This window comes from Suillus subalutaceus, assembly GCF_016647625.1.
Source record: "Suillus subalutaceus strain FC151 chromosome Unknown DFJ58scaffold_115, whole genome shotgun sequence".
In the NCBI taxonomy this organism is placed as follows: Eukaryota; Fungi; Basidiomycota; class Agaricomycetes; order Boletales; family Suillaceae; genus Suillus; species Suillus subalutaceus.
In genome coordinates, this window is record NW_024540364.1 from 96,777 (window position 1) to 118,515 (window position 21,739).

At 49.3% G+C, this 21,739-nt stretch overlaps 10 protein-coding genes across 10 annotated transcripts; 7 read left to right on the forward strand and 3 right to left on the reverse strand.

Annotated features, from left to right (window-relative positions):
- Positions 1–328: 328 nt before the first annotated feature.
- DFJ58DRAFT_53607 (translation machinery associated TMA7-domain-containing protein) lies at positions 329–1,114 on the forward strand. Its single transcript, XM_041380791.1, has 4 exons — positions 329–511; positions 567–666; positions 719–727; positions 864–1,114. Exons 1-4 carry the CDS (start codon positions 476–478, stop codon positions 1,073–1,075), a joined length of 357 nt encoding a protein of 118 aa, XP_041239978.1. The 5' UTR covers positions 329–475; the 3' UTR covers positions 1,076–1,114.
- Positions 1,115–1,377: 263 nt separating this feature from the next.
- On the forward strand, positions 1,378–4,976 carry DFJ58DRAFT_907513 (WD40-repeat-containing domain protein; the record flags this gene model as incomplete). The annotated part of the gene is made up of 12 exons (XM_041395066.1): positions 1,378–1,397; positions 1,582–2,008; positions 2,170–2,273; positions 2,386–2,516; positions 2,591–2,771; positions 2,829–3,111; positions 3,138–3,467; positions 3,511–3,539; positions 3,595–3,714; positions 3,766–4,295; positions 4,352–4,459; positions 4,513–4,976. The coding sequence occupies 12 exons, from the start codon at positions 1,378–1,380 to the stop codon at positions 4,776–4,778; spliced, it is 2,529 nt and encodes an 842-aa protein (XP_041239979.1). The 3' UTR covers positions 4,779–4,976.
- Positions 4,958–6,749, reverse strand: DFJ58DRAFT_805971 (cyclic-AMP phosphodiesterase). Its single transcript, XM_041391139.1, has 5 exons — positions 6,552–6,749; positions 6,441–6,499; positions 6,271–6,388; positions 6,011–6,211; positions 4,958–5,947 (listed from the first exon to the last, which is right to left on the reverse strand). The coding sequence occupies exons 1-5, from the start codon at positions 6,614–6,616 to the stop codon at positions 5,299–5,301; spliced, it is 1,092 nt and encodes a 363-aa protein (XP_041239980.1). The 5' UTR covers positions 6,617–6,749; the 3' UTR covers positions 4,958–5,298.
- Positions 6,750–7,196: 447 nt separating this feature from the next.
- Positions 7,197–11,540, reverse strand: DFJ58DRAFT_53648 (uncharacterized protein). Its single transcript, XM_041380792.1, has 7 exons — positions 11,197–11,540; positions 10,974–11,144; positions 10,857–10,920; positions 10,338–10,811; positions 9,929–10,287; positions 7,595–9,876; positions 7,197–7,540 (listed from the first exon to the last, which is right to left on the reverse strand). The coding sequence occupies exons 1-7, from the start codon at positions 11,471–11,473 to the stop codon at positions 7,313–7,315; spliced, it is 3,855 nt and encodes a 1,284-aa protein (XP_041239981.1). The 5' UTR covers positions 11,474–11,540; the 3' UTR covers positions 7,197–7,312.
- A 105-nt stretch (positions 11,541–11,645) lies between these two features.
- On the forward strand, positions 11,646–12,855 carry DFJ58DRAFT_53773 (ubiquitin-conjugating enzyme/RWD-like protein). The gene is made up of 8 exons (XM_041380793.1): positions 11,646–11,862; positions 11,917–11,944; positions 11,996–12,016; positions 12,067–12,135; positions 12,190–12,333; positions 12,384–12,447; positions 12,498–12,557; positions 12,610–12,855. Exons 1-8 carry the CDS (start codon positions 11,765–11,767, stop codon positions 12,660–12,662), a joined length of 537 nt encoding a protein of 178 aa, XP_041239982.1. The 5' UTR covers positions 11,646–11,764; the 3' UTR covers positions 12,663–12,855.
- Position 12,856: 1 nt separating this feature from the next.
- DFJ58DRAFT_53816 (uncharacterized protein) lies at positions 12,857–13,608 on the forward strand. Its single transcript, XM_041380794.1, has 2 exons — positions 12,857–13,030; positions 13,088–13,608. The coding sequence occupies exon 2, from the start codon at positions 13,112–13,114 to the stop codon at positions 13,490–13,492; it is 381 nt and encodes a 126-aa protein (XP_041239983.1). The 5' UTR covers positions 12,857–13,030; positions 13,088–13,111; the 3' UTR covers positions 13,493–13,608.
- Positions 13,609–14,595: 987 nt separating this feature from the next.
- On the forward strand, positions 14,596–16,921 carry DFJ58DRAFT_53868 (uncharacterized protein). The gene is made up of 4 exons (XM_041380795.1): positions 14,596–14,968; positions 15,018–15,245; positions 15,295–15,987; positions 16,045–16,921. Exons 1-4 carry the CDS (start codon positions 14,768–14,770, stop codon positions 16,504–16,506), a joined length of 1,584 nt encoding a protein of 527 aa, XP_041239984.1. The 5' UTR covers positions 14,596–14,767; the 3' UTR covers positions 16,507–16,921.
- Positions 16,922–17,035: 114 nt separating this feature from the next.
- On the forward strand, positions 17,036–18,400 carry DFJ58DRAFT_665788 (uncharacterized protein; the record flags this gene model as incomplete). The annotated part of the gene is made up of 7 exons (XM_041382526.1): positions 17,036–17,267; positions 17,330–17,403; positions 17,456–17,628; positions 17,678–17,778; positions 17,828–17,943; positions 18,000–18,183; positions 18,237–18,400. The coding sequence occupies 7 exons, from the start codon at positions 17,036–17,038 to the stop codon at positions 18,398–18,400; spliced, it is 1,044 nt and encodes a 347-aa protein (XP_041239985.1).
- Positions 18,401–18,456: 56 nt separating this feature from the next.
- Positions 18,457–19,482, reverse strand: DFJ58DRAFT_717938 (uncharacterized protein; the record flags this gene model as incomplete). Its single annotated transcript, XM_041384417.1, has 5 exons — positions 18,457–18,615; positions 18,664–18,783; positions 18,837–19,218; positions 19,307–19,385; positions 19,437–19,482. 5 exons carry the CDS (start codon positions 19,480–19,482, stop codon positions 18,457–18,459), a joined length of 786 nt encoding a protein of 261 aa, XP_041239986.1.
- Positions 19,483–19,609: 127 nt separating this feature from the next.
- On the forward strand, positions 19,610–21,617 carry DFJ58DRAFT_688045 (ATPase V1 complex subunit H). The gene is made up of 11 exons (XM_041383337.1): positions 19,610–19,707; positions 19,756–19,957; positions 20,012–20,087; positions 20,142–20,207; positions 20,260–20,436; positions 20,488–20,595; positions 20,644–20,731; positions 20,784–20,947; positions 20,997–21,122; positions 21,173–21,271; positions 21,325–21,617. Exons 1-11 carry the CDS (start codon positions 19,630–19,632, stop codon positions 21,449–21,451), a joined length of 1,311 nt encoding a protein of 436 aa, XP_041239987.1. The 5' UTR covers positions 19,610–19,629; the 3' UTR covers positions 21,452–21,617.
- The last annotated feature ends 122 nt before the right edge of the window (positions 21,618–21,739 follow it).

The window sequence follows — 21,739 nt, forward strand, 5'->3', positions numbered from 1 at the left end:
GCAGAGTCCTTTTGTTCGACGTTGTCTAGAAAACGCCATTGTACACGTAAATGGAAGGTGTTTATCATTATGTAATGTACCTGGACCTATGCCATAGGACGGACCTGGAACTGACCCGGAGAATTCGTGAAATGTTATTAACCTATTGTTCAAGTTGAGCGTTTTCGTTGTGACCTGCATGCATTCATCCAAAACAGTTCTGTACTTGGTACTTCTTGCAGCTGCGACCGGTGCGGGACCACCGAAACAGCCACGGGGACAAATTTGAGTGGAGGTTCACAATATAATTAATCACCCTCAGGCGACCTTGATCAAGTTCTGAGCAGAGACATTTAACATGAAATGCACAGTACTTGCTGTTAGAGCAATACGAGGTTGAAATATTTGAGATGGGCATGCCGGGGCGAATCGGCAAAGTGCTGCCAAATCAGGTCGGATCATCAGCTGTGCCTTCTGCAGTCTCTCAGATTCAACGATGTCGAGACAAGGTGGAAAGCTGAAGCCTCTAAAGGTTGGTTATCTAACCGCCTCAAAGACCGTGCTAAAGCCTTCTTTGAAATCGCTAGGCACCAAAGAAGGATCACAAGGAGGAGGATGAAGATGACAAGGCCTTCAAGGAGAAGAAGAAGGCCGAAGAGGCTGCTGCGAAGGCTTTAAGGGAAAAAGGTACGTTTTAACTCGCCAAATTGCAATAATTGCGTCTAAGTGCAATCTGTAGCTCTCAAGGGTGAGTATGCAAAGGATCTCATATGCAGGATAGACTCATGATTCTGACAGGTGGTCCTCTGGTTGGTGGCGGAATCAAGAAGTGCGTAGATTAAAATCTCATCTTGGTTTATCTCATTAATGGTCTTTTTCTTTAGATCGGGAAAGAAATAGAAGGATGATTACTCTGTTGCACTCTTGTATCATCAGTCTCCATGGTCATCAACGATCTTTCCATTCAGTCTTAGCCTATACTGGATGGCTTGTAAAGCCCACTATCTGCTGCTATGAAACACATGTTCTTGTATTGAGTTGCAACCGGCAAGGAGGGGAGCAGAAGACTCTTCAGAATCAGATCCTTAGATTATGACATCGCCTCGAGGTAACCTTTGGGCTGGGCCTTCCCTACAGGCTGGATGAGTAAAAGTGACATATTGCATTTAACTGCAACGTGTCCCATTCTCAGGCGCCAAGAGCTCAGCTCTCTCAGTCATCGAGGTTAACCGTGGCCTATCGCGTTATGCGCCATGACGGGCTGCGTGAAACGCTAGCGCCCATGAATTGAGTCGGAGAACAATATCAGCACAGGCCAGAGCCCGGAGGTCGGATGTTTGAATCAGTTTATGCATGAAATATATACGACGGCATTAATAGTGCTAAAGCGCTTTGTGAATGAGTGAAATTGAAAAGAGGTGCTTCGTGGACTCGCCTTTCTCCGTACTTCCATTGTCGTGGTCGTCGCTGTTACCGTCGTGGTCGTTGACGTTGACGTTGAATTGTCTTTACCGCCTTCACCGTGACACTGAGGTGGTTGTTTGTTGATCGCAAACACTGGAAAGCAGAATTATAGGAACCCACCACCGCTATGCTCACAAGCTCACGGATCAGTAACCTTGCCACTTCAAAATCTCCTCCTCCTAACGGTCTTCTATCGCAAAATAACAGCAGCAACAGCTCACAGCAGCGCGACGCTTTAACTGCATTATACCACCAGAACAACCAGAGTACACAGTCAATCTCTTCGACGCCCAACATTCACCATCCACAGACAATCCAGATCCCTATGCTTGGCACCTTGCAGGTGCCTCAGCCACAGCAAAATCAAGGAGGCCAACAGCAACAGGGTCAACTTGGCCAGCAGCAACCTCAGGGCCAGCCAGGGCAGTCCCAGGGTATCCCCCCACCACCCCCGCAGAATGGTCAAGATTTTAACCTCTCCAGTGTCTTGCACTTTTTGCAGACAGAATGGCGTCGTTATGAGCGTGATAGAAACGAATGGGAGATTGAGAGAGCTGAAATGAGGGTGAGTGTCCTCACTCCACATTCCTATGTCCACCGCGAGTCACTTTTTACTTTCGGCTTTTCGTATCATAAAAATCGTTCAGTCTGCATACCTTCATTCGTTGCCCAATTTCTTGTGTTTGGGACGTGTCGCGTATCCATTCTCACAATGGTTCACAATAGGCTCGCATAGCTCTCCTCGAGGGCGAGCGACGCTCGTTCGAAAACGTCAAACTCGACCTGATGCGTCGCATAAAAATGCTGGAGTATGCTCTCCGTATGGAACGGTTCGTGTTCGCCTTATGCACACGCCTACCTGCTCACGCGTGCCGCCTCCCTCTTTTTGTTGATCTCGCGAATGCTCTCATGCCATGTGTTCTTCATAATACTGTACAATAGCTCAAAGCAGCTAACTGCGCCAACTGGCACCGCTCAACCGTCAAAATCAGCCCCACTTCAGCAGCAAGGCTCAAAAGATGATGTTCAGAGCCATAAGGATGGGAGCAGTGGCAGCTCGCCGCGTAGTGACGGTGCGTTTTTTTCTCGGATTCTTTGGGTGCTGTTTATTTTTGTGGCGTATTTGACATCGGTATACCTACCATAGATTCTCCTCTGCCCTCCGAACGCGTTCCGAACGGGACCTCTGCACCCCCAGCACGACAACCCTCATGGGCCGGTACAAGTACGAACTGGAGCGTAGGCTTGCCGTCCGTTGGTTCTGTCGGTAAGCCGCCACCAGGACGCGACCCAAAGAGCCGCGCACGGAGCAGAGACTACCTCAAGCAGTACGTTTTCTTGTCACCTTTCGAGCTCACTTCATACAAGATCACAATCTTCTTCAGATGTCTCCAGGAAATCTCATACCTCACCTCTCCGCAAGCAATGAACCCACTCCCGAACCGTCCGCTCATCTCATCAGGACTTGTGAACCCCACAGCACCCAGCCAGCCCTTCGAGGCGATCTACAATGGCCGGCCTCGTAAGGCTTTGCCGGAATCTGGGCCAGGGGTCACAGTTGTTTCTGGACCGGGAAATAAGGACTTCCCGATGTTAAGTGGTGGTGTGAGTTTGATGTCAGGCCCAGCGTCGACAGGACCATTGGAACGAGGAAGTCCACTGAACAATGTTGGTGCGGGCATGTTCCAACACAGCAACAACAGCAACAGCAACAGCAACAGCAGGTGCAAAGTCAAGAAAGGCCACAGCCATCTCAGTTATCCCAGCCTCAGCAGCCTCCACCACAGCAGGCGCCCCCGCAGACAGCACCACAACCGCCTCCAGAGAAAGAGGGAGCACCGGCCGCCGAGGCAGAGCCATCGCGCCATCTAACGGCGATCTTCCGTCCCGATGATCAGGGCGAGTGGCGAGAGAAGTTGCGGTCATCGTACGAACAGCATATGAAGATACAGCGGTGGCGCGATGACGAGGAAGGCGAAGGCGAGGGTGAAGAAGTTGGAGAAGACGAAGATGAGGTAGAGAGCGTAGGTGTTGGGGTTGAGGAGGGCTGAAGGCGACGGTGCAAAGATATGGAAGGCTAAGCGAACATTGAGAAAGTGAGTACCTCAGTCACTCGAAGTTCAAGTTTTTGGTGCTGATTCTAGCTTCCAGTCATCTGGATGCAGTGCGTGCACTGGCATTCCATCCCACGGAACTATGTCTTGCAACCGGTGGAGATGATTGCACAGTAAAAATCTGGCGCATGGATGTCGCGAATTTAGCATCTTCTGCGTTCGTCTCCTCGTTTCTCTAGCAGGCATGATGAGACTAACGCTCTTCTAGTGCTCGTCCCACGACTGATTTCGAGCCCCAACTTACCCTGCGTGGCCACTCTGCCGCAATAACACGTCTCGTGCATTCGCCTACTAAGCACCTCATCTACAGCGCATCGCTTGACTCAAGCATCCGTATCTGGGCGCTGCCCTCCCCGTCGCACACAACATACGCGCCGTACGATGATACCTCTGCGCGTGGAGAGCTGGTGGGGCACACTGATGCCGTCTGGGACCTTGCCCTTGTACGGGACGAGAATGCATTGGTGAGCTGTGGTGCTGAGGGTTCGATAAAGGTATGGGATGTAAGCGGAGCTGCAGACGGCCGTGTGATTTTGAAATTGTCATGGGGCTACTATGGCCTGGACCACGAAGGGAGCGAGGAGGAAGAAAAGGAAAAAGACCCAGGAGCAACTGCGGTCGAGGCGATCAAGTCTGACTTGAAAAAGGTGGCAGTGGCATTCCAGAACGCGGTGGTAAAAGTGTTCGATATCGAGACAGGAAGAGAGGTGTCGAGATTGGCGACTGATGCCACATATGGTGTGTATCTTGCTTCTATTGACGATCTAATGTCCCTGATCATGCTTTTCATCAAGATGGCACGCCTGCAACTCAGGTGAACCGCATTGTTTCCCACCCAACGATATCGTTCCTCGTCACTGCCCATGAGGACAAGTTTATCCGCATATTCGACATATTGTCAGGTACGTTCTGTTTACCAGCCGGGTTCCTTTGCATTCGCTGACCGCGTATGAAGGACATTGCACGCACACCATGCCTGCTCATCTCGACGGGGTAACGTCGTTGTCGATCGATGCAGCCGGATTCTCGCTTGTGTCTGGCTCGCACGACTGCTCCATCCGCTTCTGGGATCTCCTTGGTTCGCGGACCTGCACACAAGAGATCACGACACATCGCGAAAAGGCCAAAGAGGGCGTTCTCGATGTCGAATTCCACCCCACGTTACCCTTCATGGCAAGCGCAGGCGCAGACGGCGTCGTGAAGCTCTACGCATCGTCATAGCCTACCCATGAAACGACCGAATATGATTGACCTTATGATGTTACGCGTTATAGATACCTTTGTACGTATGCACTAAGGACGGTCTTCATGTCCAATACTCGTTGGCTCTTTTCTTCTTCTTTGTTCTTAACATTTTTTCCTGTATATTCCTTTTTTGCTGTTTGCAGGTGATTTCTATGTTATCGTCGTGATCTTGTATTTTGTGCAATCATGCAAGTACGTGAGTGAGTCTAAAGACGGTACGTAGTTCGAGTAGTATATGGGAAAGAGGCTCGAAGGTACGTGGCGCGTCAAAAAGTCCGAACATGAATTGGAGGATGGCTTCGATGAGTGATAAGACAAACTGGTGGTAAGAACGACAACTGCGAATAGGAATTAAGGCTACAGGGGTTAAATATACACACACGGTGGGGAGTGGTATCGAGGTGGATTGCTCCAAGTATAAATAGCCAAACGAATAACTGAACCAATAAGAAAAGTTTGTTGAGGATAAAGTTCAGATCACTTGAAGAAGCACAAATTAGTTCCACGTATATCCGCCAAAGCCGATAGGACGATTGGACCCACCAATCCTCATACCCTGGTCTGCAGTGAGTAGTTCGACCCCTAGTTGATGGGGCGCAAGCAGCTCACGACATTGGTCACCAATAACATGGCTGATCGGTCGTTCTGTGAGGAATTGCTCTTTGCAGTGTATGATGTAAACTTTGACACCTTGGAGTGCACCGTGAAGGGCATCAGGTGACATGGAGTTCTTCCGTTGCTTCTTTCGCGGCCGTGATCCTGAGCGGGATTTACGTGCTTTCTGGGCGATGACAACCTCTGTTGCCAGCGTGACCAACTCCTGTACCAAATGTACGGGACTGAGATGACCCCAAAGTTCCGCCTCCGGCCGCCCTATTTGGTATGAACACTCAATGAAGATGGTAGATATGTCATGTGGTATCTTTGGTGCTGCTGCACGCCAGACAGCGATGTTCTTGGGCTTGACGGAAATGCTGTCGGGTTCCACATCACCGAAAAAGATGAACTCATGATTTGTGGGGTCGTGTCGAATGAAAAAGCAAGCACCGTCATACTGACCAGAGTCGTTCATTCCGTGGTTGACGGTCATGAAACGAACGGAGATATCTGGGAAGATGGCCTTGTATTTGCCATCTGCATGGAGGCTGCCAAGCGGGATGGCAGGATTTGAGGGAGATGGCTAGATTGACTCGTGGGATGAGACTCACGCGTGATACACCAATTGCAATAACGGGTTATTCTCATCATATGTGGCTAATTTGGGCCATACTCTTCCAGAAAAGACTGTCTCTAGATCTCTGAGAGTCTGGGTTGAACCATATATACGCTTTCTGGCACCGCCGAGTGTGCCCGCGGCCATTATAAGACTGCTTATATGGTCAAGGTGTGCGTGTGTAAGGAGGAAACACCTGCAGAATCGAGTTAAATTACGGGCCGTGAGGCAGTACTGCGGGAGGACGTCACTGACTTGACATTTGAATACACCGTGAGAGGAGTAAATGATGTTGGATTCGCGTCAGTTGGACGTTCTCCGAAAATGTTTGGATCGCGCTTCATGATATGTCTGAGCGCGCCAAGACCCGACCCTGAGTGATAGCGTCAGCTGTGGTCGCGAGACACAGTTATGAAATAGCGCACCCGCCTCCAATGCGATAATACCATCATTCCAAGCAGCCTCGCAAGGCTTGAGCAAATATCTGTATCGTAGTATGTCTGAATCAAGATGGAAAGCGGAAAGAAGGGACTCACCCTGATAGGTTAGTTTCATCGGGTCCGCCACCGGAGCCCACCACAATCATATCGAATGCGGCCATGGGAGGGCAGAGATTCGTTAAGTTCTTTCCGCAAAGTGGTTACAACGCAAGATGGTTATATAGGCCCGCTAAAAATTTTGACAGTCAACTTGAACTTGCTTTTGCAGTTTCCCTTCAGTTTCCCCGCTCGCGGAAGCACTAGTGCGTGTATTTTAAGGCACCAAGGTTCGGCTAATCAACAAAGTTGCAACAACGCCAACCTTAAGACTACTACATAAGAAAAATCTGAGAACTGCCCCCCTATCAGTGACCTATAGATCTCAAGAGGCAGTTCTCCGCAGTATCATGCCTTGTCACAGTACCTCATGCAGAACAATAGGGCATTAATGAGCACATCGGGGTCGACTGAATCCGGGTGGGAATACAAGACTCTTCTGCAGGGTCGAATTAATCACTCGAGGCCTGGCGATGATCATGACAATGACAAGGCCTCGGCTGACCCGTCAGATAGAGAGAAAGCCTAAGAAAGCGGCATAAAGGAATGTCATTGTTCCGTTGGGTCTGGCCTCTTGACCTGCTCCTTATGAGTCAGATATTTCGGGAATGACGACGAGATTAAAAAGAAAATGGAATGAGTAGTAAGGAGTGTGCATGTGCGTTCCGGAAGTACGTTCTGTTATCTGATAATAAGAGGACACATGAAATGTTGAAGATCAAACGATAAGATATCACGTTCATCGTGTCGCCACCCTCCCCCTATTGCGCTCCCAGTAGGCTATTCAATGCTCTTTGTACGTCATAATCGTGTGCTTCGAGTGCCGCAACAGCTTGATCCCGACTGAAGCCCATTGCAGACAGCTGCTTCACAGGCTCCACGTCGTCTTCAACACCAGGCTCCATAACAGTCACATTCTGAGACAGATTCGATGGAGGAATAGGCGGTACTGAATCCTGCTTCTTTCTCTTGCCAAACGGAAGGCGAATCTATGAGGCACCAATTATGAGTAATATAATATGCGAAGTAAAGATAGTACATACACTAAGCTTAGAGTGCCGCGGGGGTGGCGGAGGCTTATCGTGAGTAGGTTCCTTGGTTGAAGAGCTTGACGGCCGCTGCAACTTCGGAGAAACAGCTCGAGGCGGTGGCGATGTGGCACGTCGCGGAGGGGAAGTAGACCGTATCGGCGTAACACGGGGAGAAGATGGCCCTCGTGGTGATGCAGGAGGGGAGACATTTGGGAAGGGTTTACCACCCTCGGACAAAGGTGGCGACGTAGAGGATGTGAATGCTTTTGAAGTTCTAGAAGAGAATGAGTTATCTAGCGCCAGGGCTTGAGAGACATCGACGCCTCCGAACGCATCTTGGAAGCTTATGCCCGTGTCCGCTTGTTTTGATTTTGCCTTCTCAGGCTGAGGTGCGGTGCTTGAGGCATTCCAGGGGCCCGATGAGAATACTTCATCAAATGAGACCGGGGCTACCGGCTGTGCCACAGCCACTTTCGGAGTGGCTGATATCCCAATACTCGCAGGCTGGGTAAAGAAATCAGGTGCCCCATTCGTATGCGTAACCATGTTTGTGGTCGTTGCGGGCATGCCATTGGCAGGGGCAGATCCGGTGGGGGGTGGTGGGAACGTAGAAGATGATGCCATCGCTGTCCCAAAGTCAAAGTTATCCTCAAAGTTGGAATCGAAGGAGAAGGCAGAAGCCGGCTGCGCGGAACCGCCATTTGAGATCTTGCCGAGAGCCTCATCAAAACTATTCAAACCGCTTGTCCCAGATGGTTGAGAGAGTTGCGACGGAGTGGTTTCAAGCTCTGAGAAAGGAGCACCAAAAGCATCTACCAAAGATGTGCCATTCTGCGAGGGGGCGGCTGGGTCCGACTGAGGCGCACTGCTGGAAGGAGGGGCTTGCTCGGGTACATCAGTGTTAACTCCAAAGATGTCATCAAAAGAGGTCGGCGCCTGTGAGGATGCCGCTTCTGAGGGAGAAACTTCCTTGGCAGAGTCTGTCATGTGGTCGACAGCTTCCGACTCGTGGCTGTCCTCGCTTTCACTCTCAGTGTCGTTCACCTCCAACTCCTGAAGGTCCGTCGACAGGTCTGTTTCTTTCTCCCCCTCCTCCGGTGCGAGGTGCTGAGTGTTGAAATCATCAATAGCGGGGAAGTGTGCCGCAACACTATCGAGAGATGAAACATTTGCACTGGAGTTGGGATTGACTGGTGTGACACTAGTTGGAGGGGTGGTGAAATGCTCATCGCTCGTGGGTGACGATACGACACCATCAGAAAAATAGGGACCATCCTTCACACGAGGGGTCACAACGACAAATTCAGAACCATCTGTATCAGGCGCGTTGTCGGTCTGTAGCACGGGTTCTGTGTCGAGTGCCTGCGAAAATATGTCCGATTGCATTGTAGCCGAGGTAGCTGGGGGATAGAGACCGGGTGGTGATGACAGGCCAGGGGGAGTAGGGTAAGAAGTATTAGGGAAAGACAGGAATGGTGACTGAGATCGCGGAGTCGATGCCCCCGAGGACAACGCCAACCTCTCGAATGGGTTGTTACTCTTCACACTGATTGGGCTCGTGGTGCCCGTGATATCAGGGGTCATTGGTAAAGGATGAGCAGCCGCGAAAGCAACCGAGTCCGGTGACTTGGAACGCTCCAACGTTGTCTGCGAAGGCGTAATCACAATCTTCTCGACCTCGGCCTCGGCTTCTTCTCTCTCCGTAATCGAATCAGTGAGATCTTGCTGTGCTTCCTCTAGTTCCTTGTCCACCTTGATCTTTTCCGACTCCTTGGCTATCAGTTGCTTTTTGGCAATAGCAAGAAGACCCTTCTGTTGTTTCGCATCTTTCTTCGCCTTCTCGACGTCCTGCTTCGCAACAGCAATTTGCGTCGTAACCTCCGCCATCCGCCTGTTCAATTCTCGGACCTCTTCCTTGTCGCGCAAGAAAGACCCTTCGACTTCTGCTTTCTCCAATCGGACAGCACTGAGGTCGCTCTCGTCCCTGATGAGTTCTTCCCTAACTCTTTGGATGTCAGCGATCTGAGCTGCATGGCGATCACGGAGCGTGTTCAGAAGGGAAGTCTCCGTCTCATAAGATGCTTTGGCAGAAGCAAGCTGAGTCTGAAGAGCTGAAAGCTGCGCAGCCTGATTGGCAAGCGTACTCTCGAGCGCCTCTCGCTCAGCCTTTGTAGTCTGCAGAGATCTCTGCGTGGAATTAAGTTGATTCTGCACGTTCCCAATTTCTGCAGACTGGTCGTGTAGAATGGGCGGCACATGTGTATCGTCGTCATCAAGGAAATTCCTGTTTGACGCTGTTGTTCAGAGTATCAGTATCTTCTCAGAAGATGGCACCAAGCAACGCACAAGATGTAGCTGGAGAGGAGCCAAAGGGATCCTGTGAGGGCGGTGTGGGACGAGGCAAAGACCGCGGAGAGAGTGGGGTACCCGTGGTCTGAGGTTGCAAGACGCTTGTTGAAGGATGCGAGGTGGTCGCCGACGGCGGAGGTGAATCGTCCCAAAGGAGATCCCGCACGGGTTCCAGTTTGGGAGGTATCGGTGCAGCACCAAACGGCACTTGGCCGCCTCGCATTGACGGAGGTACAAGGGTCGGAGGTAACGTACTAGGGACATCCTTGCCTGAGAGGTTGCCCTGAATGAGGTGCATCGCAACTGCGAATCCGTCACGGGTCAGACGGCCGTCATTATTGATATCCGCAAGATCCCTGCAAACCAAAAGTGAGAAACAATAATGGCTGAAGACATGATTACAGACCAGACTTGGGCCAAGACATCTTCCGGTAACTTGGATTCGAGCATGAATGGTACTGCAACATCACCTTCAATGTATCCTCTATGCTGCGAGTCCAACGTATCAAATAAGCGGTCTGCAGCGGCCTTCTCAGCCGCGGTGACATCCCATTGTGTAACCCCAGGGAAGGGAGGTATGGTTGGTGCAAGCTTGCTAGGTGCGAGGCGTCTGTTCGGAAGGGGAGGAGCCGGAGACGCCTGTCCCGTCAGCTGCGGCTGCACAGCATTATGCCTCGGTACTGGTGGAAAACCTCTGCTGAAGTTTGCACTACCACCGGTCGCGTGAGCAGAAACTCCTCCAGCCTGCTCGTATAAGCTCGGCGAAATAGAAGTTGGGATAGATAAGAGTTGACCGGCCATGGAGGCTTGGATTAAGTACATGGCTATGGTAAAGTCAGTTATGTCGAGTGCGCCTCGGTCTTGTGTGTCGCATAAAGTCCTGTGACAGTATGAGACTTGTCAAATTCAGAGATACTTCACGCACCATATTTGAGATAGTTTATCCACAGAGAGTTTGGATTTGACGAATACGTTACGTGCCTTTTCGCCTTGAATGAAGGAAGACGATTAACCCCTACTACGTGCAAATGAGCTGACATACCACTGAGGAGACCATTGATGGGCCCACATCCCTGGAATATCCGTGTAAATTTGGCCTTGTCTTGGGGAGTCAATGTAGGCAAACTGGGAGGTGGTGACTTCGGTATTGATGCACCAGTGCCTTGTGGAATTAAAGGCGTCTGAACGCCTTCAATATTGGCTAAGGGTCCAGCTAAGGGCCCAATATCAGTAATGTGTCATAGTGAAAGAGCAGTGAAACTCACGTTTGTTCACAAGAGACTTGTCGACCTTCTGGCCTTTTTGAGCGTGGCCCATGAGACGGACTGCAATTGAGACACCCTTCTTGGTCAAAAAGCCATTGTTATCATCGTCAGCAATATTCCAAATCTCGCCCAAGACGGTCGGTGTTAGTTTAGCACCCTGGAAGACCTTTACGGCGACGTCACCGGTGAGGATTCCGATTTTCTGAGTATCTGCCTGAGCAAATATCTGATTCACGAGTGCGAGCTCTGCGGGCGTCGGCACGAAATTGCTCGACATCGCGTGGGCCGTTGACGACGTTGGAAGTATAAGTTACAGGACTACGCACTCGCTTACGGTGAGCAGGGAGAAGCTTTGGGCAGCCGTTCTTGCCGACGGATCTATCCATTTAAATTCAAACTCAGAATAGGTCTTTATTTATTTGTTATTGTTTCCTGTGAGCCTGTGTAAATTTCAATAATGACTGCACGTGACTGAGCGCGTCCACTGTACTCGAACCTACTTGAACAGACAAGTTGTGGCTCTTATTTTGCAAATATTCTCTCTTGACCATCTGCGAGTTTGGACATTATGGATCAGATCACTTCCGCCCTTGCTCCCTCCAGAACCTCTCACAAAACTGCCGTCTCTGGCTCAGCACCTGACGGTCCTGGTAGTGTGACAAAACGGTGAGTATGCTGCCACATCTCAGGTTAACATATATGCTCATTATCATTCTGCAGCTTAAGTAACGAACTCATGACCTTGATGGTGAGTATTTGGACTAGTTATGCCTTTCATTAAACTCACAGCTCTTGCTAGATGTCATCATCTCCTGGTATCGTGAGTGATTCTCGGGTGCTCCTCGGGCTTATGTCTCATGTACCGCTTAGTCTGCCTTTCCTAAAAGTGATGCAAACCTGTTTGAATGGGTGGGCACAATAGAAGGCCCGGCGGGGACTGTACGTGGCGCGCGTATGGAACCATTAACATTCAGTACTAAATATTTGTGTTAGATTTATGCCGGACTATCATTCCGAATCTCTATCGCATTCCCCAGCAATTATCCATACTCACCACCCACGATCAAGTTTGACACACCCTGTTATCACCCCAACGTTGACATTGCAGGAGGCGCGATCTGTCTTGATATCTTGCAGGTTCGCCACATTTTCCTACTAATGATACATGGCATCCATAACTTTTCCAGGACAAATGGTCCGCTGTATATAGCGTGCAAACTGTATTATTATCGTTGCAATCACTGCTAGGAGGTTAGTTGTAATACTGGCCGTGCATGTTTTTTTTCGCTTACCATTTACAGAACCCAACAATGCTTCTCCGCTTAATGGTGACGCTGCAGGGTTATGGAATCAGCCTGACGGTCAGTAAATTTTGACATACGGGCATGCAGTTTCTTATTATTCCTTTTATAGCCTTTAAAGCTCAACTGCTGAAACACTACCGTCCGATTGAGACCTGTACATAACGCCGTTGTATCGTCAGGGTTGCTGGCTCTTTTGTTATTCCATACGTCGATCGTAGTGTTTTCGAACTCGCACATTTGTAGATGGCGATGTGTTGTCCTTGTTCGATAGTACATATATATCCCATTTTTGTTATCTTTGCTATTATGATCCAATGGAGATAGGCGCTGAGCGCGGAGCTTTCACATTTCAGTGCGGAGTGCCAGCTCACATACACAGCCATTGTTCAACTTTAAGCCACATTCCATTCTTCCTGTGGATATTTCGATTTTGCTGGTCTTGTCGAAACTACGTGTCGCTCTTTGTCCTCTATCTTTGCGTTTGTGTTTTGTGGCTTGTTTTTATCAGTATCATAAAAGACGTTCACTTGGTTAGTGCTTACTAGTCTTCTCACTTAAGTTTTGACGATTAAATCGACTGACTGTAGTAGAACTTCATTTCACTTGTAACCATGCCTCGAGGCCCTCGTCGTGCACCTCCTTCTGCTCTCCGTCTCGTACAAGGACCTCTCCCACCACGCGCTACTCCAAAACACACACTCCCTTCCTTTCCTTGCCCCGCTTTCCGACCAGAGGCTATCCTCCCTCATGGGCCTATGCCCCAATCTCGCATACGCCGCGCAGATTCAATGCGGGTCACATTCCCTGACTTGTCACCGCTGGATTTAGAGATAGCAAATACCTACAGATCATCATCGTCTACTCCAACATCATCGTCACCGACATCGGGGCACCGCATTCGTGGTCCTTGGAATCATTCAAGCAGCATTAGCGTGCAAGTGGACATTGATAGTCTAATCGCGTTGCCAAAGCCTGCAGCATTATGTCTATAGCTTGAGGTTGTTCATGTGGAAAAGCTGTATCATCTAGGTTGGAACTTGGTTCCTCAGCTGGGCTGAGTGGTATTTTATTGTCTTTTTACGAGACTGGTACTCAAAGTATTTTATAAGAGGTATGTGTGTAAATGCAAAGATGCTCGATGCATATTTTGTATACATCTTGGCGCAGATCAGTTCGAACCTCAGTTGATCTACATAGTTTCATATTCAGTCCTCACCGTGACGATGAGGCTGTGGATTCTAACGCAGGAGATCTGCGCTCCCTTAAAATGGTATTTCGTGTCCTCATGTATCTCTGACTCTCCCATCGGGTTGACCGTCGGCCTGCGTTCGTGTTCCGGCGTGCCCCTTGCCCTCGAGATGCCATGCGACGCATCAGCCGCCCTCGCTGCGGTTGCCACGAGCGTCTAAAGTGGTCTTACCTCGTAATATTAATGGTATGTCTCGCCCATGTGTGGGTGATTCTTTGCTGGCATTCCCCAGGCTGACTATTCTCCCGGATACGCTGACCAGTGGCGTCCTGGGAAAGCATAATCAGTTTACCTACGGGCAAAAACTTAAAAAGGCCGAGTCTGTCACTGAGCACAACTGGACTATAATAGGAGCCGCCGGTGTTCCCTCGAATGTCATATCCTGGATGATTCCGACAGTGTTCGTCCTGATGATCATTTGGGATTGGCTCAGCTTCTGATGATTGGTTCGGTCGGATCAGGTGCTGAATGATCAGCCACCATCACGCACAGTGTTTTTGTTGAAGTATACCAGTTTCATTTGATGCCCTTAAGCACGGCTCCGACCTTTCAACGGAAATTCATTGATGTCGATGTTCTTGGTGTTAAAATTTGACGACTAATAATCGATAGAGAAGCGAGAGAAGCATGCACGTGTTACGACCATGCCGGTTCGTCATTCTTTTGCTTCTGATGCTTGTTCGATCCAGGGATTGACTGTAACGTTGCCAGTCCGTGAAGTTCGTGTGTCCATAGTATAGCCTTGATTGCTGTGTGGTTTTGAAAGTATTTTGAATGAACTAGAGCTTAAGAACGTGTGGTATATAGTGACATGGAAATCAGGGTGGCGTGTCACGGGTGTGTTCTGGTTTGGCCACGAGCCTTATTTTCGGCGTTCATCATCCTTGAGTTTCTTATACGCTTTTTGTCTGTTCGCCTTGTTTTTTTTCTCTATCTCGAACTGCCGTCACGACTGGTTTATTAAGCTGAAGACTAGCCTGGAATCTACGGTCAATCTTATTCTTTTCTTTTGACCATCATGACAAGCTCTCCAACGCCTGACATCGGCTCTCTATCTCTCAATCCTCAATCTCAACGCCTCCATGACAATTACGATTATGACAATAGGCAACAGTATCAGTTCAGCGCAAACCAGCAGCTTTCAGGCCAGTTTAATCCTCTAGGTGGTATGACTCCATCTCCTCTCAAGATGAAGCCTACCCGTGCTGGTCTTCCCACCGTAAGTCATTTTCTTCTCAAAACATCTTAATATTAAAATCATTTCTTAGCAATGGCTTGATAACTCAATGGTCATACCTGATAATCGCCCTCTATCTCCTCACAACAACTCGGATTTCTCTTCCTCTGGTAGTTCTCCCCCTTTGGGTCATCTACAAGCATCTGCTCTTTCTCCCTCGACGCCTAACCAAAATGCTGACGATGAGGTTATACCAACCGCCATCGTCGTCAAGAACATTCCTTTCAACGTCAAGCGCGAGACCCTCCTAGATATTATCGTGAGTTCATTATTTTCACCATGTGATACGACTAATGTCTCTATTTTAGGCTTCTTTGTCCATTCCTACTCCCTACGCGTTCAACTACCACCTGGATCAACAAGGCTCTTTCCGTGGTCTCGCTTTTGCTAATTTCCGACAAGCGGCAGACGCTGACGCAGTCGTGGCTGCTTTAAACGGATTCGATGTTCAAGGCCGTAAGCTTCGTGTCGAGTACAAGAAAGTTCTTCAAGCTGGAGAGAAAGAGCGTATCGAAAGAGAAAAGGCTATTAGGCGAATGCGCTCTATGCAACTCGAAAAGGAGCAACAACAGGCAGTTCACCAAGCATACGATGATTTTGGTCCCGTCACGGCCCCCGCTTTCACACCGCAGCGGTCCTTCTCTTCTGGTGCCTATCAACAACAACAGTACTCACCTCCCCCTATGCCTCACCTTCCAATCTCTCAGCCATTTAACCCCGCCTCATCCCCTCCAATTGCTCCCGCGACACCAAATCCATCGGAGAAGTCTTCGTCCTCTAATGAACTGGATCTCAACGATCCTTCTACATTGGAAATCTATTCTCGCATCTTACTTTTCAAGGACGATAGAATGAGAGACGAACTTGCTTTTTCGAGGACACTCTCACCTAAACAAAGGAGGGTCGTTCACCTGATTGCCCAGAAGTTGGGCGTGTACCATTATTCGGTTGGAGAAGGCGATGAAAGGTACGCCGTCGTAACTCGCATCGATCCTAACAGGGTAGGTATTTCCCTACATGCCAAGCCTTTAGTCACTCCCTGACTATTGAATCAACAGACTCAACGGGTTCAGGCTGCGACCCTGTCGCGTGCCCCATCTGCATATCTTTCTGCAACTTCCTCACAGTCGCAGCTTGCAAGTTCTTTACGTATGAAGAAGTCGATGCCCGATATGAAAACCTTGCACACCCAAGCACCCCGCTTAGCTACTCGTGCGTCGAACGGCAATATTAGGGAAGGTTATGCAACGATTGCTTCCCCTTCTCGTCGCTCTCCAGGTGTTTTCGGTTCGCTCTTTGGCAGCAACTTTGGCAGTTCTGCCATCCCGCCCGTTCCCAGCCTGCCATCCAGCGTCACTGGAATGAATATGAATGGCGGTAGCTTTAATGAGAGTAGTAGTGTTGTCAGACAACCACGAGGCCCTGGCGCGGGCGGCTTTGGTCTGCGTCGTGGAACAAACAGTGACCAAACTCGTGGCAACGGACTAGAAGCTAGATCTCACGAGCCGCTGGAGATATAGATCTCACCACAGACACCCACAGGTTTTTCTCAATAATACTTTTGAGTCTGCCTCATCCAGGGTTAGACGGTGCTCGTATTAATTATTCTTCCCGCGTAGCTTGATTGCTTGCTGGTTCTTCTCGCTGGTTTCCTGGTTCTGAAGATTTTTTTGTATACCGCACTATCAAAGCAATTATACGTATCCTCCATCTCTCAAAAGTCGACTTTCCCTACTCGTAATTTCCTTGTACTTTCGTTGTCCGGATCGCTCTCTTTACACCTCTGCTTTCCCCTCTGGATTATCTTGTTTCAACCATTTTATACATATCATAGGCCTGATTGAATTTGTAAATATATGCTGCTTGATGCACCATAGGTCTTGCTTTCATCGGAACGGTACTTCGCGCCGGTTTTTTATTTTCAAGACTTTTTGCCAAACAAATTTGGAGGAGTACCACCGTGATCCGAGTGGGATTGAGACGCGTTCATAACTTCTTCACGTCCACATCAACTCCACAGACTCAACCGGTGTTCTGGTCTGTTCACAAATGCCGAGCGCAGCTATCATCCACGCCGCGTGCTTCGCGGTCGGTGCAGTAGTAGGAGGGGGTGTGGTCAGCGCTGTAGCCTCCAGCAAGAGGCAAATCCCTATAACCACCTCAGCCAACACGTCCGTCGCTCCTCCAATAATCGAAATGGGCCAGGGTGGCGGCGCGAAACTCTCGAATGCTGTTGCAGTGTCTGCACTGTCGTCCCCGGTCTTAAAATACGGTCACCCAGGTGATTTGCGTGCTGCATGATGATGAATTTGTTTCTCTCGCTTGAACTTGGGTTCTGAATAGGTCCTGTACCGGACCTCTTGGTTCGTAAAGCGTACACTGCTGCGTATGACCGGAGACTCAGGCACCCGGCATGGGTGAGTTATTTTTCTCTACTTCAGTGGTTATCGACTAACACTGCGTTCATAGACTGCAGAGCATCTTACTCTCGCATCTCTTGGCAAATCCGGTCAGCAACGTCCCTCTGGGGATGGGTCACCCGACCGTTCAAGCTCGACATTTGTGGAGGATGAGTCTCTCCCGGCGATGTTCCGCGCGAAGCTGCAAGATTATTTCCGAAGCGGGTATGATCGTGGACATATGTGCGTACGTCGAACTTTTCTGAGGAGGCGGATTTTGACGAATCCGAAGGGTCCCTGCTGCAGACGCCAAGCTCTCTCAGGAGGCTATGAATGAGACATTCTTACTGTCGAATATCGCGCCTCAAGTCGGCGTTGGCTTCAATCGTCATTGTAAGTAGGTGATACAGGAGACGTCTCAAAGCTGAATTTTGCTTCATAGATTGGGCGTACTTGGAAGACTGGTGTAGACGCTTAACGGGGTCTTTCTCTGATGTTTACGTCTTTACTATTCCGCTGTATCTCCCCAGAAAAGATGCAGATGGTAAATTCCGCGTTGTGAGTCTAGGCTCTAAGGACGTTATTTATCGTCATGATTCACGTATTTTTTGCAGACGTATGAACTTATTGGTTCCCCGCCAAACGTTGCTGTTCCGACGCATTTTGCCAAAGTTGTGCTGACCTCGAGACCTGTGTCACCTTCAGCGCCAGACGCACTAGAAATTTCTACGGGCGCATTTGTACTCCCGAATGCCATTATTCCCGACGATGCACCTCTGGAGAGTTTCGTCATACCAAGTATGCGTTCAAACCTTTCAATATTGGGCGCATGACTGATGTGCTGCACTTAGTTGACGTTGTAGAACGTGCTGCTGGTCTCAATCTGTTCTCAGATGCCGTAAAGGCAAACTCCAAGCACATATGCAAGAGCACGAAGTGCGATGTGGTGGTACGCAGATTCGATGATGCACAAAAGCGACCAGAAATGCGTCGGGCTATCTCTGCCCCCAAGTAGGTGCAGTAGAGCACCAGGTGATACATCGATAAGTAGAACAATATAGGGAATATACGCTAGAAATCAGACAGCATATCTTTGATGCCTAACCAGTAGTCCGCATCCACCCGGATCTTGATCTCACCCTTGGTTAACCAGGCAAAGTCCTGTGTATGCGTTCGGTTTGGGCGGACTTGACCAGCCATGATATGTGCTTTATAGAAGAAGACCACATCCTGTGGACGTGTCAGTACGAAATGCAGATTACCAGAAGCAGGACAAACCTTCTCAGTACCATCTGTACTGGCTGGTGATGGAGGGTGGAAGACGCCTATTGGATTGCGACTGACTGTCCAAGTGTCCATATTGTTTCCACACTCGACTTCAAGTCCACGGGTCGCCGCCTGATTGGGAGAACATAAGGACAAGTAATCCAGGAAGGGATCAATTTACTGACAAGATGCAAAAGCTCTCCCCTGTCCACACTTCCCTGAGGGAACCTCCATACGGCCATTCCATTTTCTTGCTTTTGTAGTAATAGATACAGGTTTCGCTGACCGCGTCTTTGCAGGTTTTTGAAGTCCGAGTTAATGTCAGCTTCATGAATACGCGGCATGGCCTCTTCTTCGTCGCGCATAGTAGCCTCAGCAAGCTTTTCAGCCTCGCTCGTCTCCCCGGTCTGCATACCAAAAGGCGCACCAAACGCCTTGCGTTCGCGTCTTCGCTCTTCTATGTTGAATCGCGATTCTAGAGGTGAACCCTGTTTAAAGTAAAAATCATAAGGAAATGGGTTGTGCAGCGCGCGGTGGATGCGGGCTTGGTAGGCGTAGTAGGCTTTTCTCGAAGGCCGTTGGTGTTCGGGTTATTATGGGAGATCGGTTCAGGATAATTCCGGTGTGTAGGTTGGGCCGTGCAGTCTTCTTTGACAGTGCAGCATCTACCTGCGCGACCTCAGATGCTGCAGGTGCTGCAGAAGCTTCGGTCGCAAGTCCGCGAAGGAGAGATGCTGCAAAAATATTGCAAAATGTCTTAGAAGGATTAAAAGGATGTCACGTACCTTTGGGTGCGCGTTTGCACGACGATAACACTGTTCTCGAGAACATTACCTGGACAGAACAGAAACTGACCCGGAATTCAATTGAAGTGAGAATAAAGGGGGGTCGCGACCCCTCGTGTGCGTGTGAAATGGACCAAAGGTGGTCAAGTAGACGCGAAGAGGTCTAGTCTGGACAAGCTTGTGTCGGGCAACAATGTCCCTTTCCCTAGTTTCGAATGCATATCTGGACGAGAGTTCCGCAAAGATAAGGTCAAAGCCTGTTCCATGGGAGGTCCGTCAACCAGATTTCATTAGTGCATGACACTCATCCCGGACTCAGGGATACCAACGTGCCGAACTGGTAACCTCAGAGGAGCTGGCTCTCATTAAGAAGGTGGACAGACAGCCCAGGGCAAAGGTTGAGTCTATCCATCTGTCAGACGGCCAAACATATGCCCTATTATACCTTCGGCTTCTTAAGAAGCTGCAAAGGATCGATACCATGCAATGCCTCCTGGTCTTAATCGCAGATGCACTCCTGGGTATGTTTCATTACAAATGTTTTGTAACGGAATACATGACGCCTATGTCTGTAGATCATGATGAGCGTATACCGCTCTTCGCGAGAGCCGCTCAATCTGATCCCGACCTCCCTTACGCCCCTCTCATCAGGTACGCGTCTTCGGCATCTCTTACTTGATTGTAAAACCAACAGCCCTATGTCAGAACCCTGGAAGCTCAAGATGACTTTGTACAACTCAAATCTGCCCAAATACTGACTGTGCTGCTGAGGTGCGCGTGATCTGCCTTCCTTGAGTCCAGTATTGACGTCATGTCTGCTCAGCTCGGAATCAACTCCTCTTCAGCACCAGCACCTTCAGCCATTCCTCAAGGTCCTTTCATCGCTCGTGCAGAGCCAGTTACAAAATAAGCGTGACGTCGCGGTTCAGTGCTTGGAGTCTCTTCTCGCTCGTCCAGAATGTCGCAGGGCAGTATGGGCCATCCCTAGAATATTAGCAGGGTGAGCACTTATAGCATTGGTCATCAGTTCGTGCCTTACCTGATCGAACAGGTTCGTCGAGATCCTTCTCCATAAGCCTGGCCCTCAGATGAGCTACCAAGTGATATTCTGCATCTGGTTGCTTTCATTCGAGCAAGACGTCGCTGAACAGATTAACAAGTGAGGGTTCGAGTCGCGTCATCATGAAACTTTCTCAAAGCTTTGAAGGAAATACGATATCATACCTCTGTTGATCACAGTAGCACAGGCTGCCGTGAAAGAGAAAGTCATTCGTGTCATTATTGCCACTTTCAGTGTAAGTGCATGTTTTCTCTCTTCGGGCATAGTCGATGCTAATGTTCTCGAAGAATTTGATTACGAAGGCGCCTTCCGAGAATCTTCCGGCCATGCTTGTCGCGCAGCTTCTTCCATTCTCCAAGAACCTTTCAACTCGGAAATGGTCTGACGAGGATATCTTGGAGGACGTACAGTATGTCAGAGATGAGCTTGAACGCAACTTTGAAAGCTTGACGTGAGCACGCTGATACTGCTCCAATCTCTTACTGATTAATGGGATGCAGGACGTACGATGAATATTTGTCTGAATTGGCATCTGGTCATCTGTCGTGGACACCAGTGCACGAGTCAGATGCCTTCTGGCGGGAAAATGCATCGAGATTGAATGATAGAGACTATGAACAATTGAAGTAATGTCAGCCTCATATATCAATTGCTCAATTGCTAATCCCTATTACAGGACCCTCATCGGACTACTAGGCTCCGACGACTCCGTAGTCCTGGCGGTTGCAGTTCACGACCTTGGACAGTATGTGAAGCATTACGAACGAGGAAAGAAGTAAGCAAAGCCACATGACCCTGAACGTTACGTCAATCTGATTGTTTTCGCAGAATAATTACAGACTTGGGAGGTAAAGCCCGCGCAATGGAGCTCATGACTCATCCAGACCCAGATGTGCGCTATCATGCCTTGCTATCAGTGCAGGAGCTCGTCAGCCACCCTTGGTCAGCGGTATAGCGCACACTCGGACATCGATACTGTCTCCGTATTATCAGCACGCGTACCACCGCCGTCATGATGTATGTTGCAACTACCATTAGTATCTCGTTCTACATGCTGCGTCTCCCATTCGTACGTGATTACCATTGCTCTTGTCGTCTGCAATGTCAGCGTGTTCGTTTACCGTGTTTGTTACATGTTTCATGGTATTGTAACCCTCCCGAGGTATGTATTAGTGTGAGAAGGAAGATTTGATGCGTTCATTGCAGTTCTCGACAATGACATCGATATTGGCAGGGTTGCAGC

Bases quoted from the DNA above. Each gene is read 5' to 3' on its own strand.
- DFJ58DRAFT_805971 (XM_041391139.1), bottom strand. From the start codon at position 6,616: ATGGCCGCATTCGATATGATTGTGGTGGGCTCCGGTGGCGGACCCGAT. The intron at 6,500-6,551 runs GTGAGTCCCTTC...ACTACGATACAG, and splicing joins GATGAAACTAACCTATCAGG to ATATTTGCTCAAGCCTTGCG. The intron at 6,212-6,270 runs GTCAGTGACGTC...TCGATTCTGCAG, and splicing joins ACGGTGTATTCAAATGTCAA to GTGTTTCCTCCTTACACACG.
- DFJ58DRAFT_53773 (XM_041380793.1), top strand. From the start codon at position 11,765: ATGGATCAGATCACTTCCGCCCTTGCTCCCTCCAGAACCTCTCACAAA. The intron at 11,945-11,995 runs GTGAGTATTTGG...AGCTCTTGCTAG, and splicing joins ACGAACTCATGACCTTGATG to ATGTCATCATCTCCTGGTAT. The intron at 12,017-12,066 runs GTGAGTGATTCT...TGTACCGCTTAG, and splicing joins TGTCATCATCTCCTGGTATC to TCTGCCTTTCCTAAAAGTGA.
- DFJ58DRAFT_53648 (XM_041380792.1), bottom strand. From the start codon at position 11,473: ATGTCGAGCAATTTCGTGCCGACGCCCGCAGAGCTCGCACTCGTGAAT. The intron at 10,921-10,973 runs GTATGTCAGCTC...CCTTCATTCAAG, and splicing joins CATCAATGGTCTCCTCAGTG to GCGAAAAGGCACGTAACGTA. The intron at 10,288-10,337 runs GTCTGTAATCAT...TTTGGTTTGCAG, and splicing joins GATGTCTTGGCCCAAGTCTG to GGATCTTGCGGATATCAATA.
- DFJ58DRAFT_688045 (XM_041383337.1), top strand. From the start codon at position 19,630: ATGTCCCTTTCCCTAGTTTCGAATGCATATCTGGACGAGAGTTCCGCA. The intron at 19,958-20,011 runs GTATGTTTCATT...CTATGTCTGTAG, and splicing joins AATCGCAGATGCACTCCTGG to ATCATGATGAGCGTATACCG. The intron at 21,123-21,172 runs GTAATGTCAGCC...TCCCTATTACAG, and splicing joins AGAGACTATGAACAATTGAA to GACCCTCATCGGACTACTAG.
- DFJ58DRAFT_53607 (XM_041380791.1), top strand. From the start codon at position 476: ATGTCGAGACAAGGTGGAAAGCTGAAGCCTCTAAAG. The intron at 512-566 runs GTTGGTTATCTA...TGAAATCGCTAG, and splicing joins GAAAGCTGAAGCCTCTAAAG to GCACCAAAGAAGGATCACAA.
- DFJ58DRAFT_53816 (XM_041380794.1), top strand. From the start codon at position 13,112: ATGCCTCGAGGCCCTCGTCGTGCACCTCCTTCTGCTCTCCGTCTCGTA.
- DFJ58DRAFT_53868 (XM_041380795.1), top strand. From the start codon at position 14,768: ATGACAAGCTCTCCAACGCCTGACATCGGCTCTCTATCTCTCAATCCT. The intron at 14,969-15,017 runs GTAAGTCATTTT...ATCATTTCTTAG, and splicing joins CCCGTGCTGGTCTTCCCACC to CAATGGCTTGATAACTCAAT. The intron at 15,246-15,294 runs GTGAGTTCATTA...TCTCTATTTTAG, and splicing joins AGACCCTCCTAGATATTATC to GCTTCTTTGTCCATTCCTAC.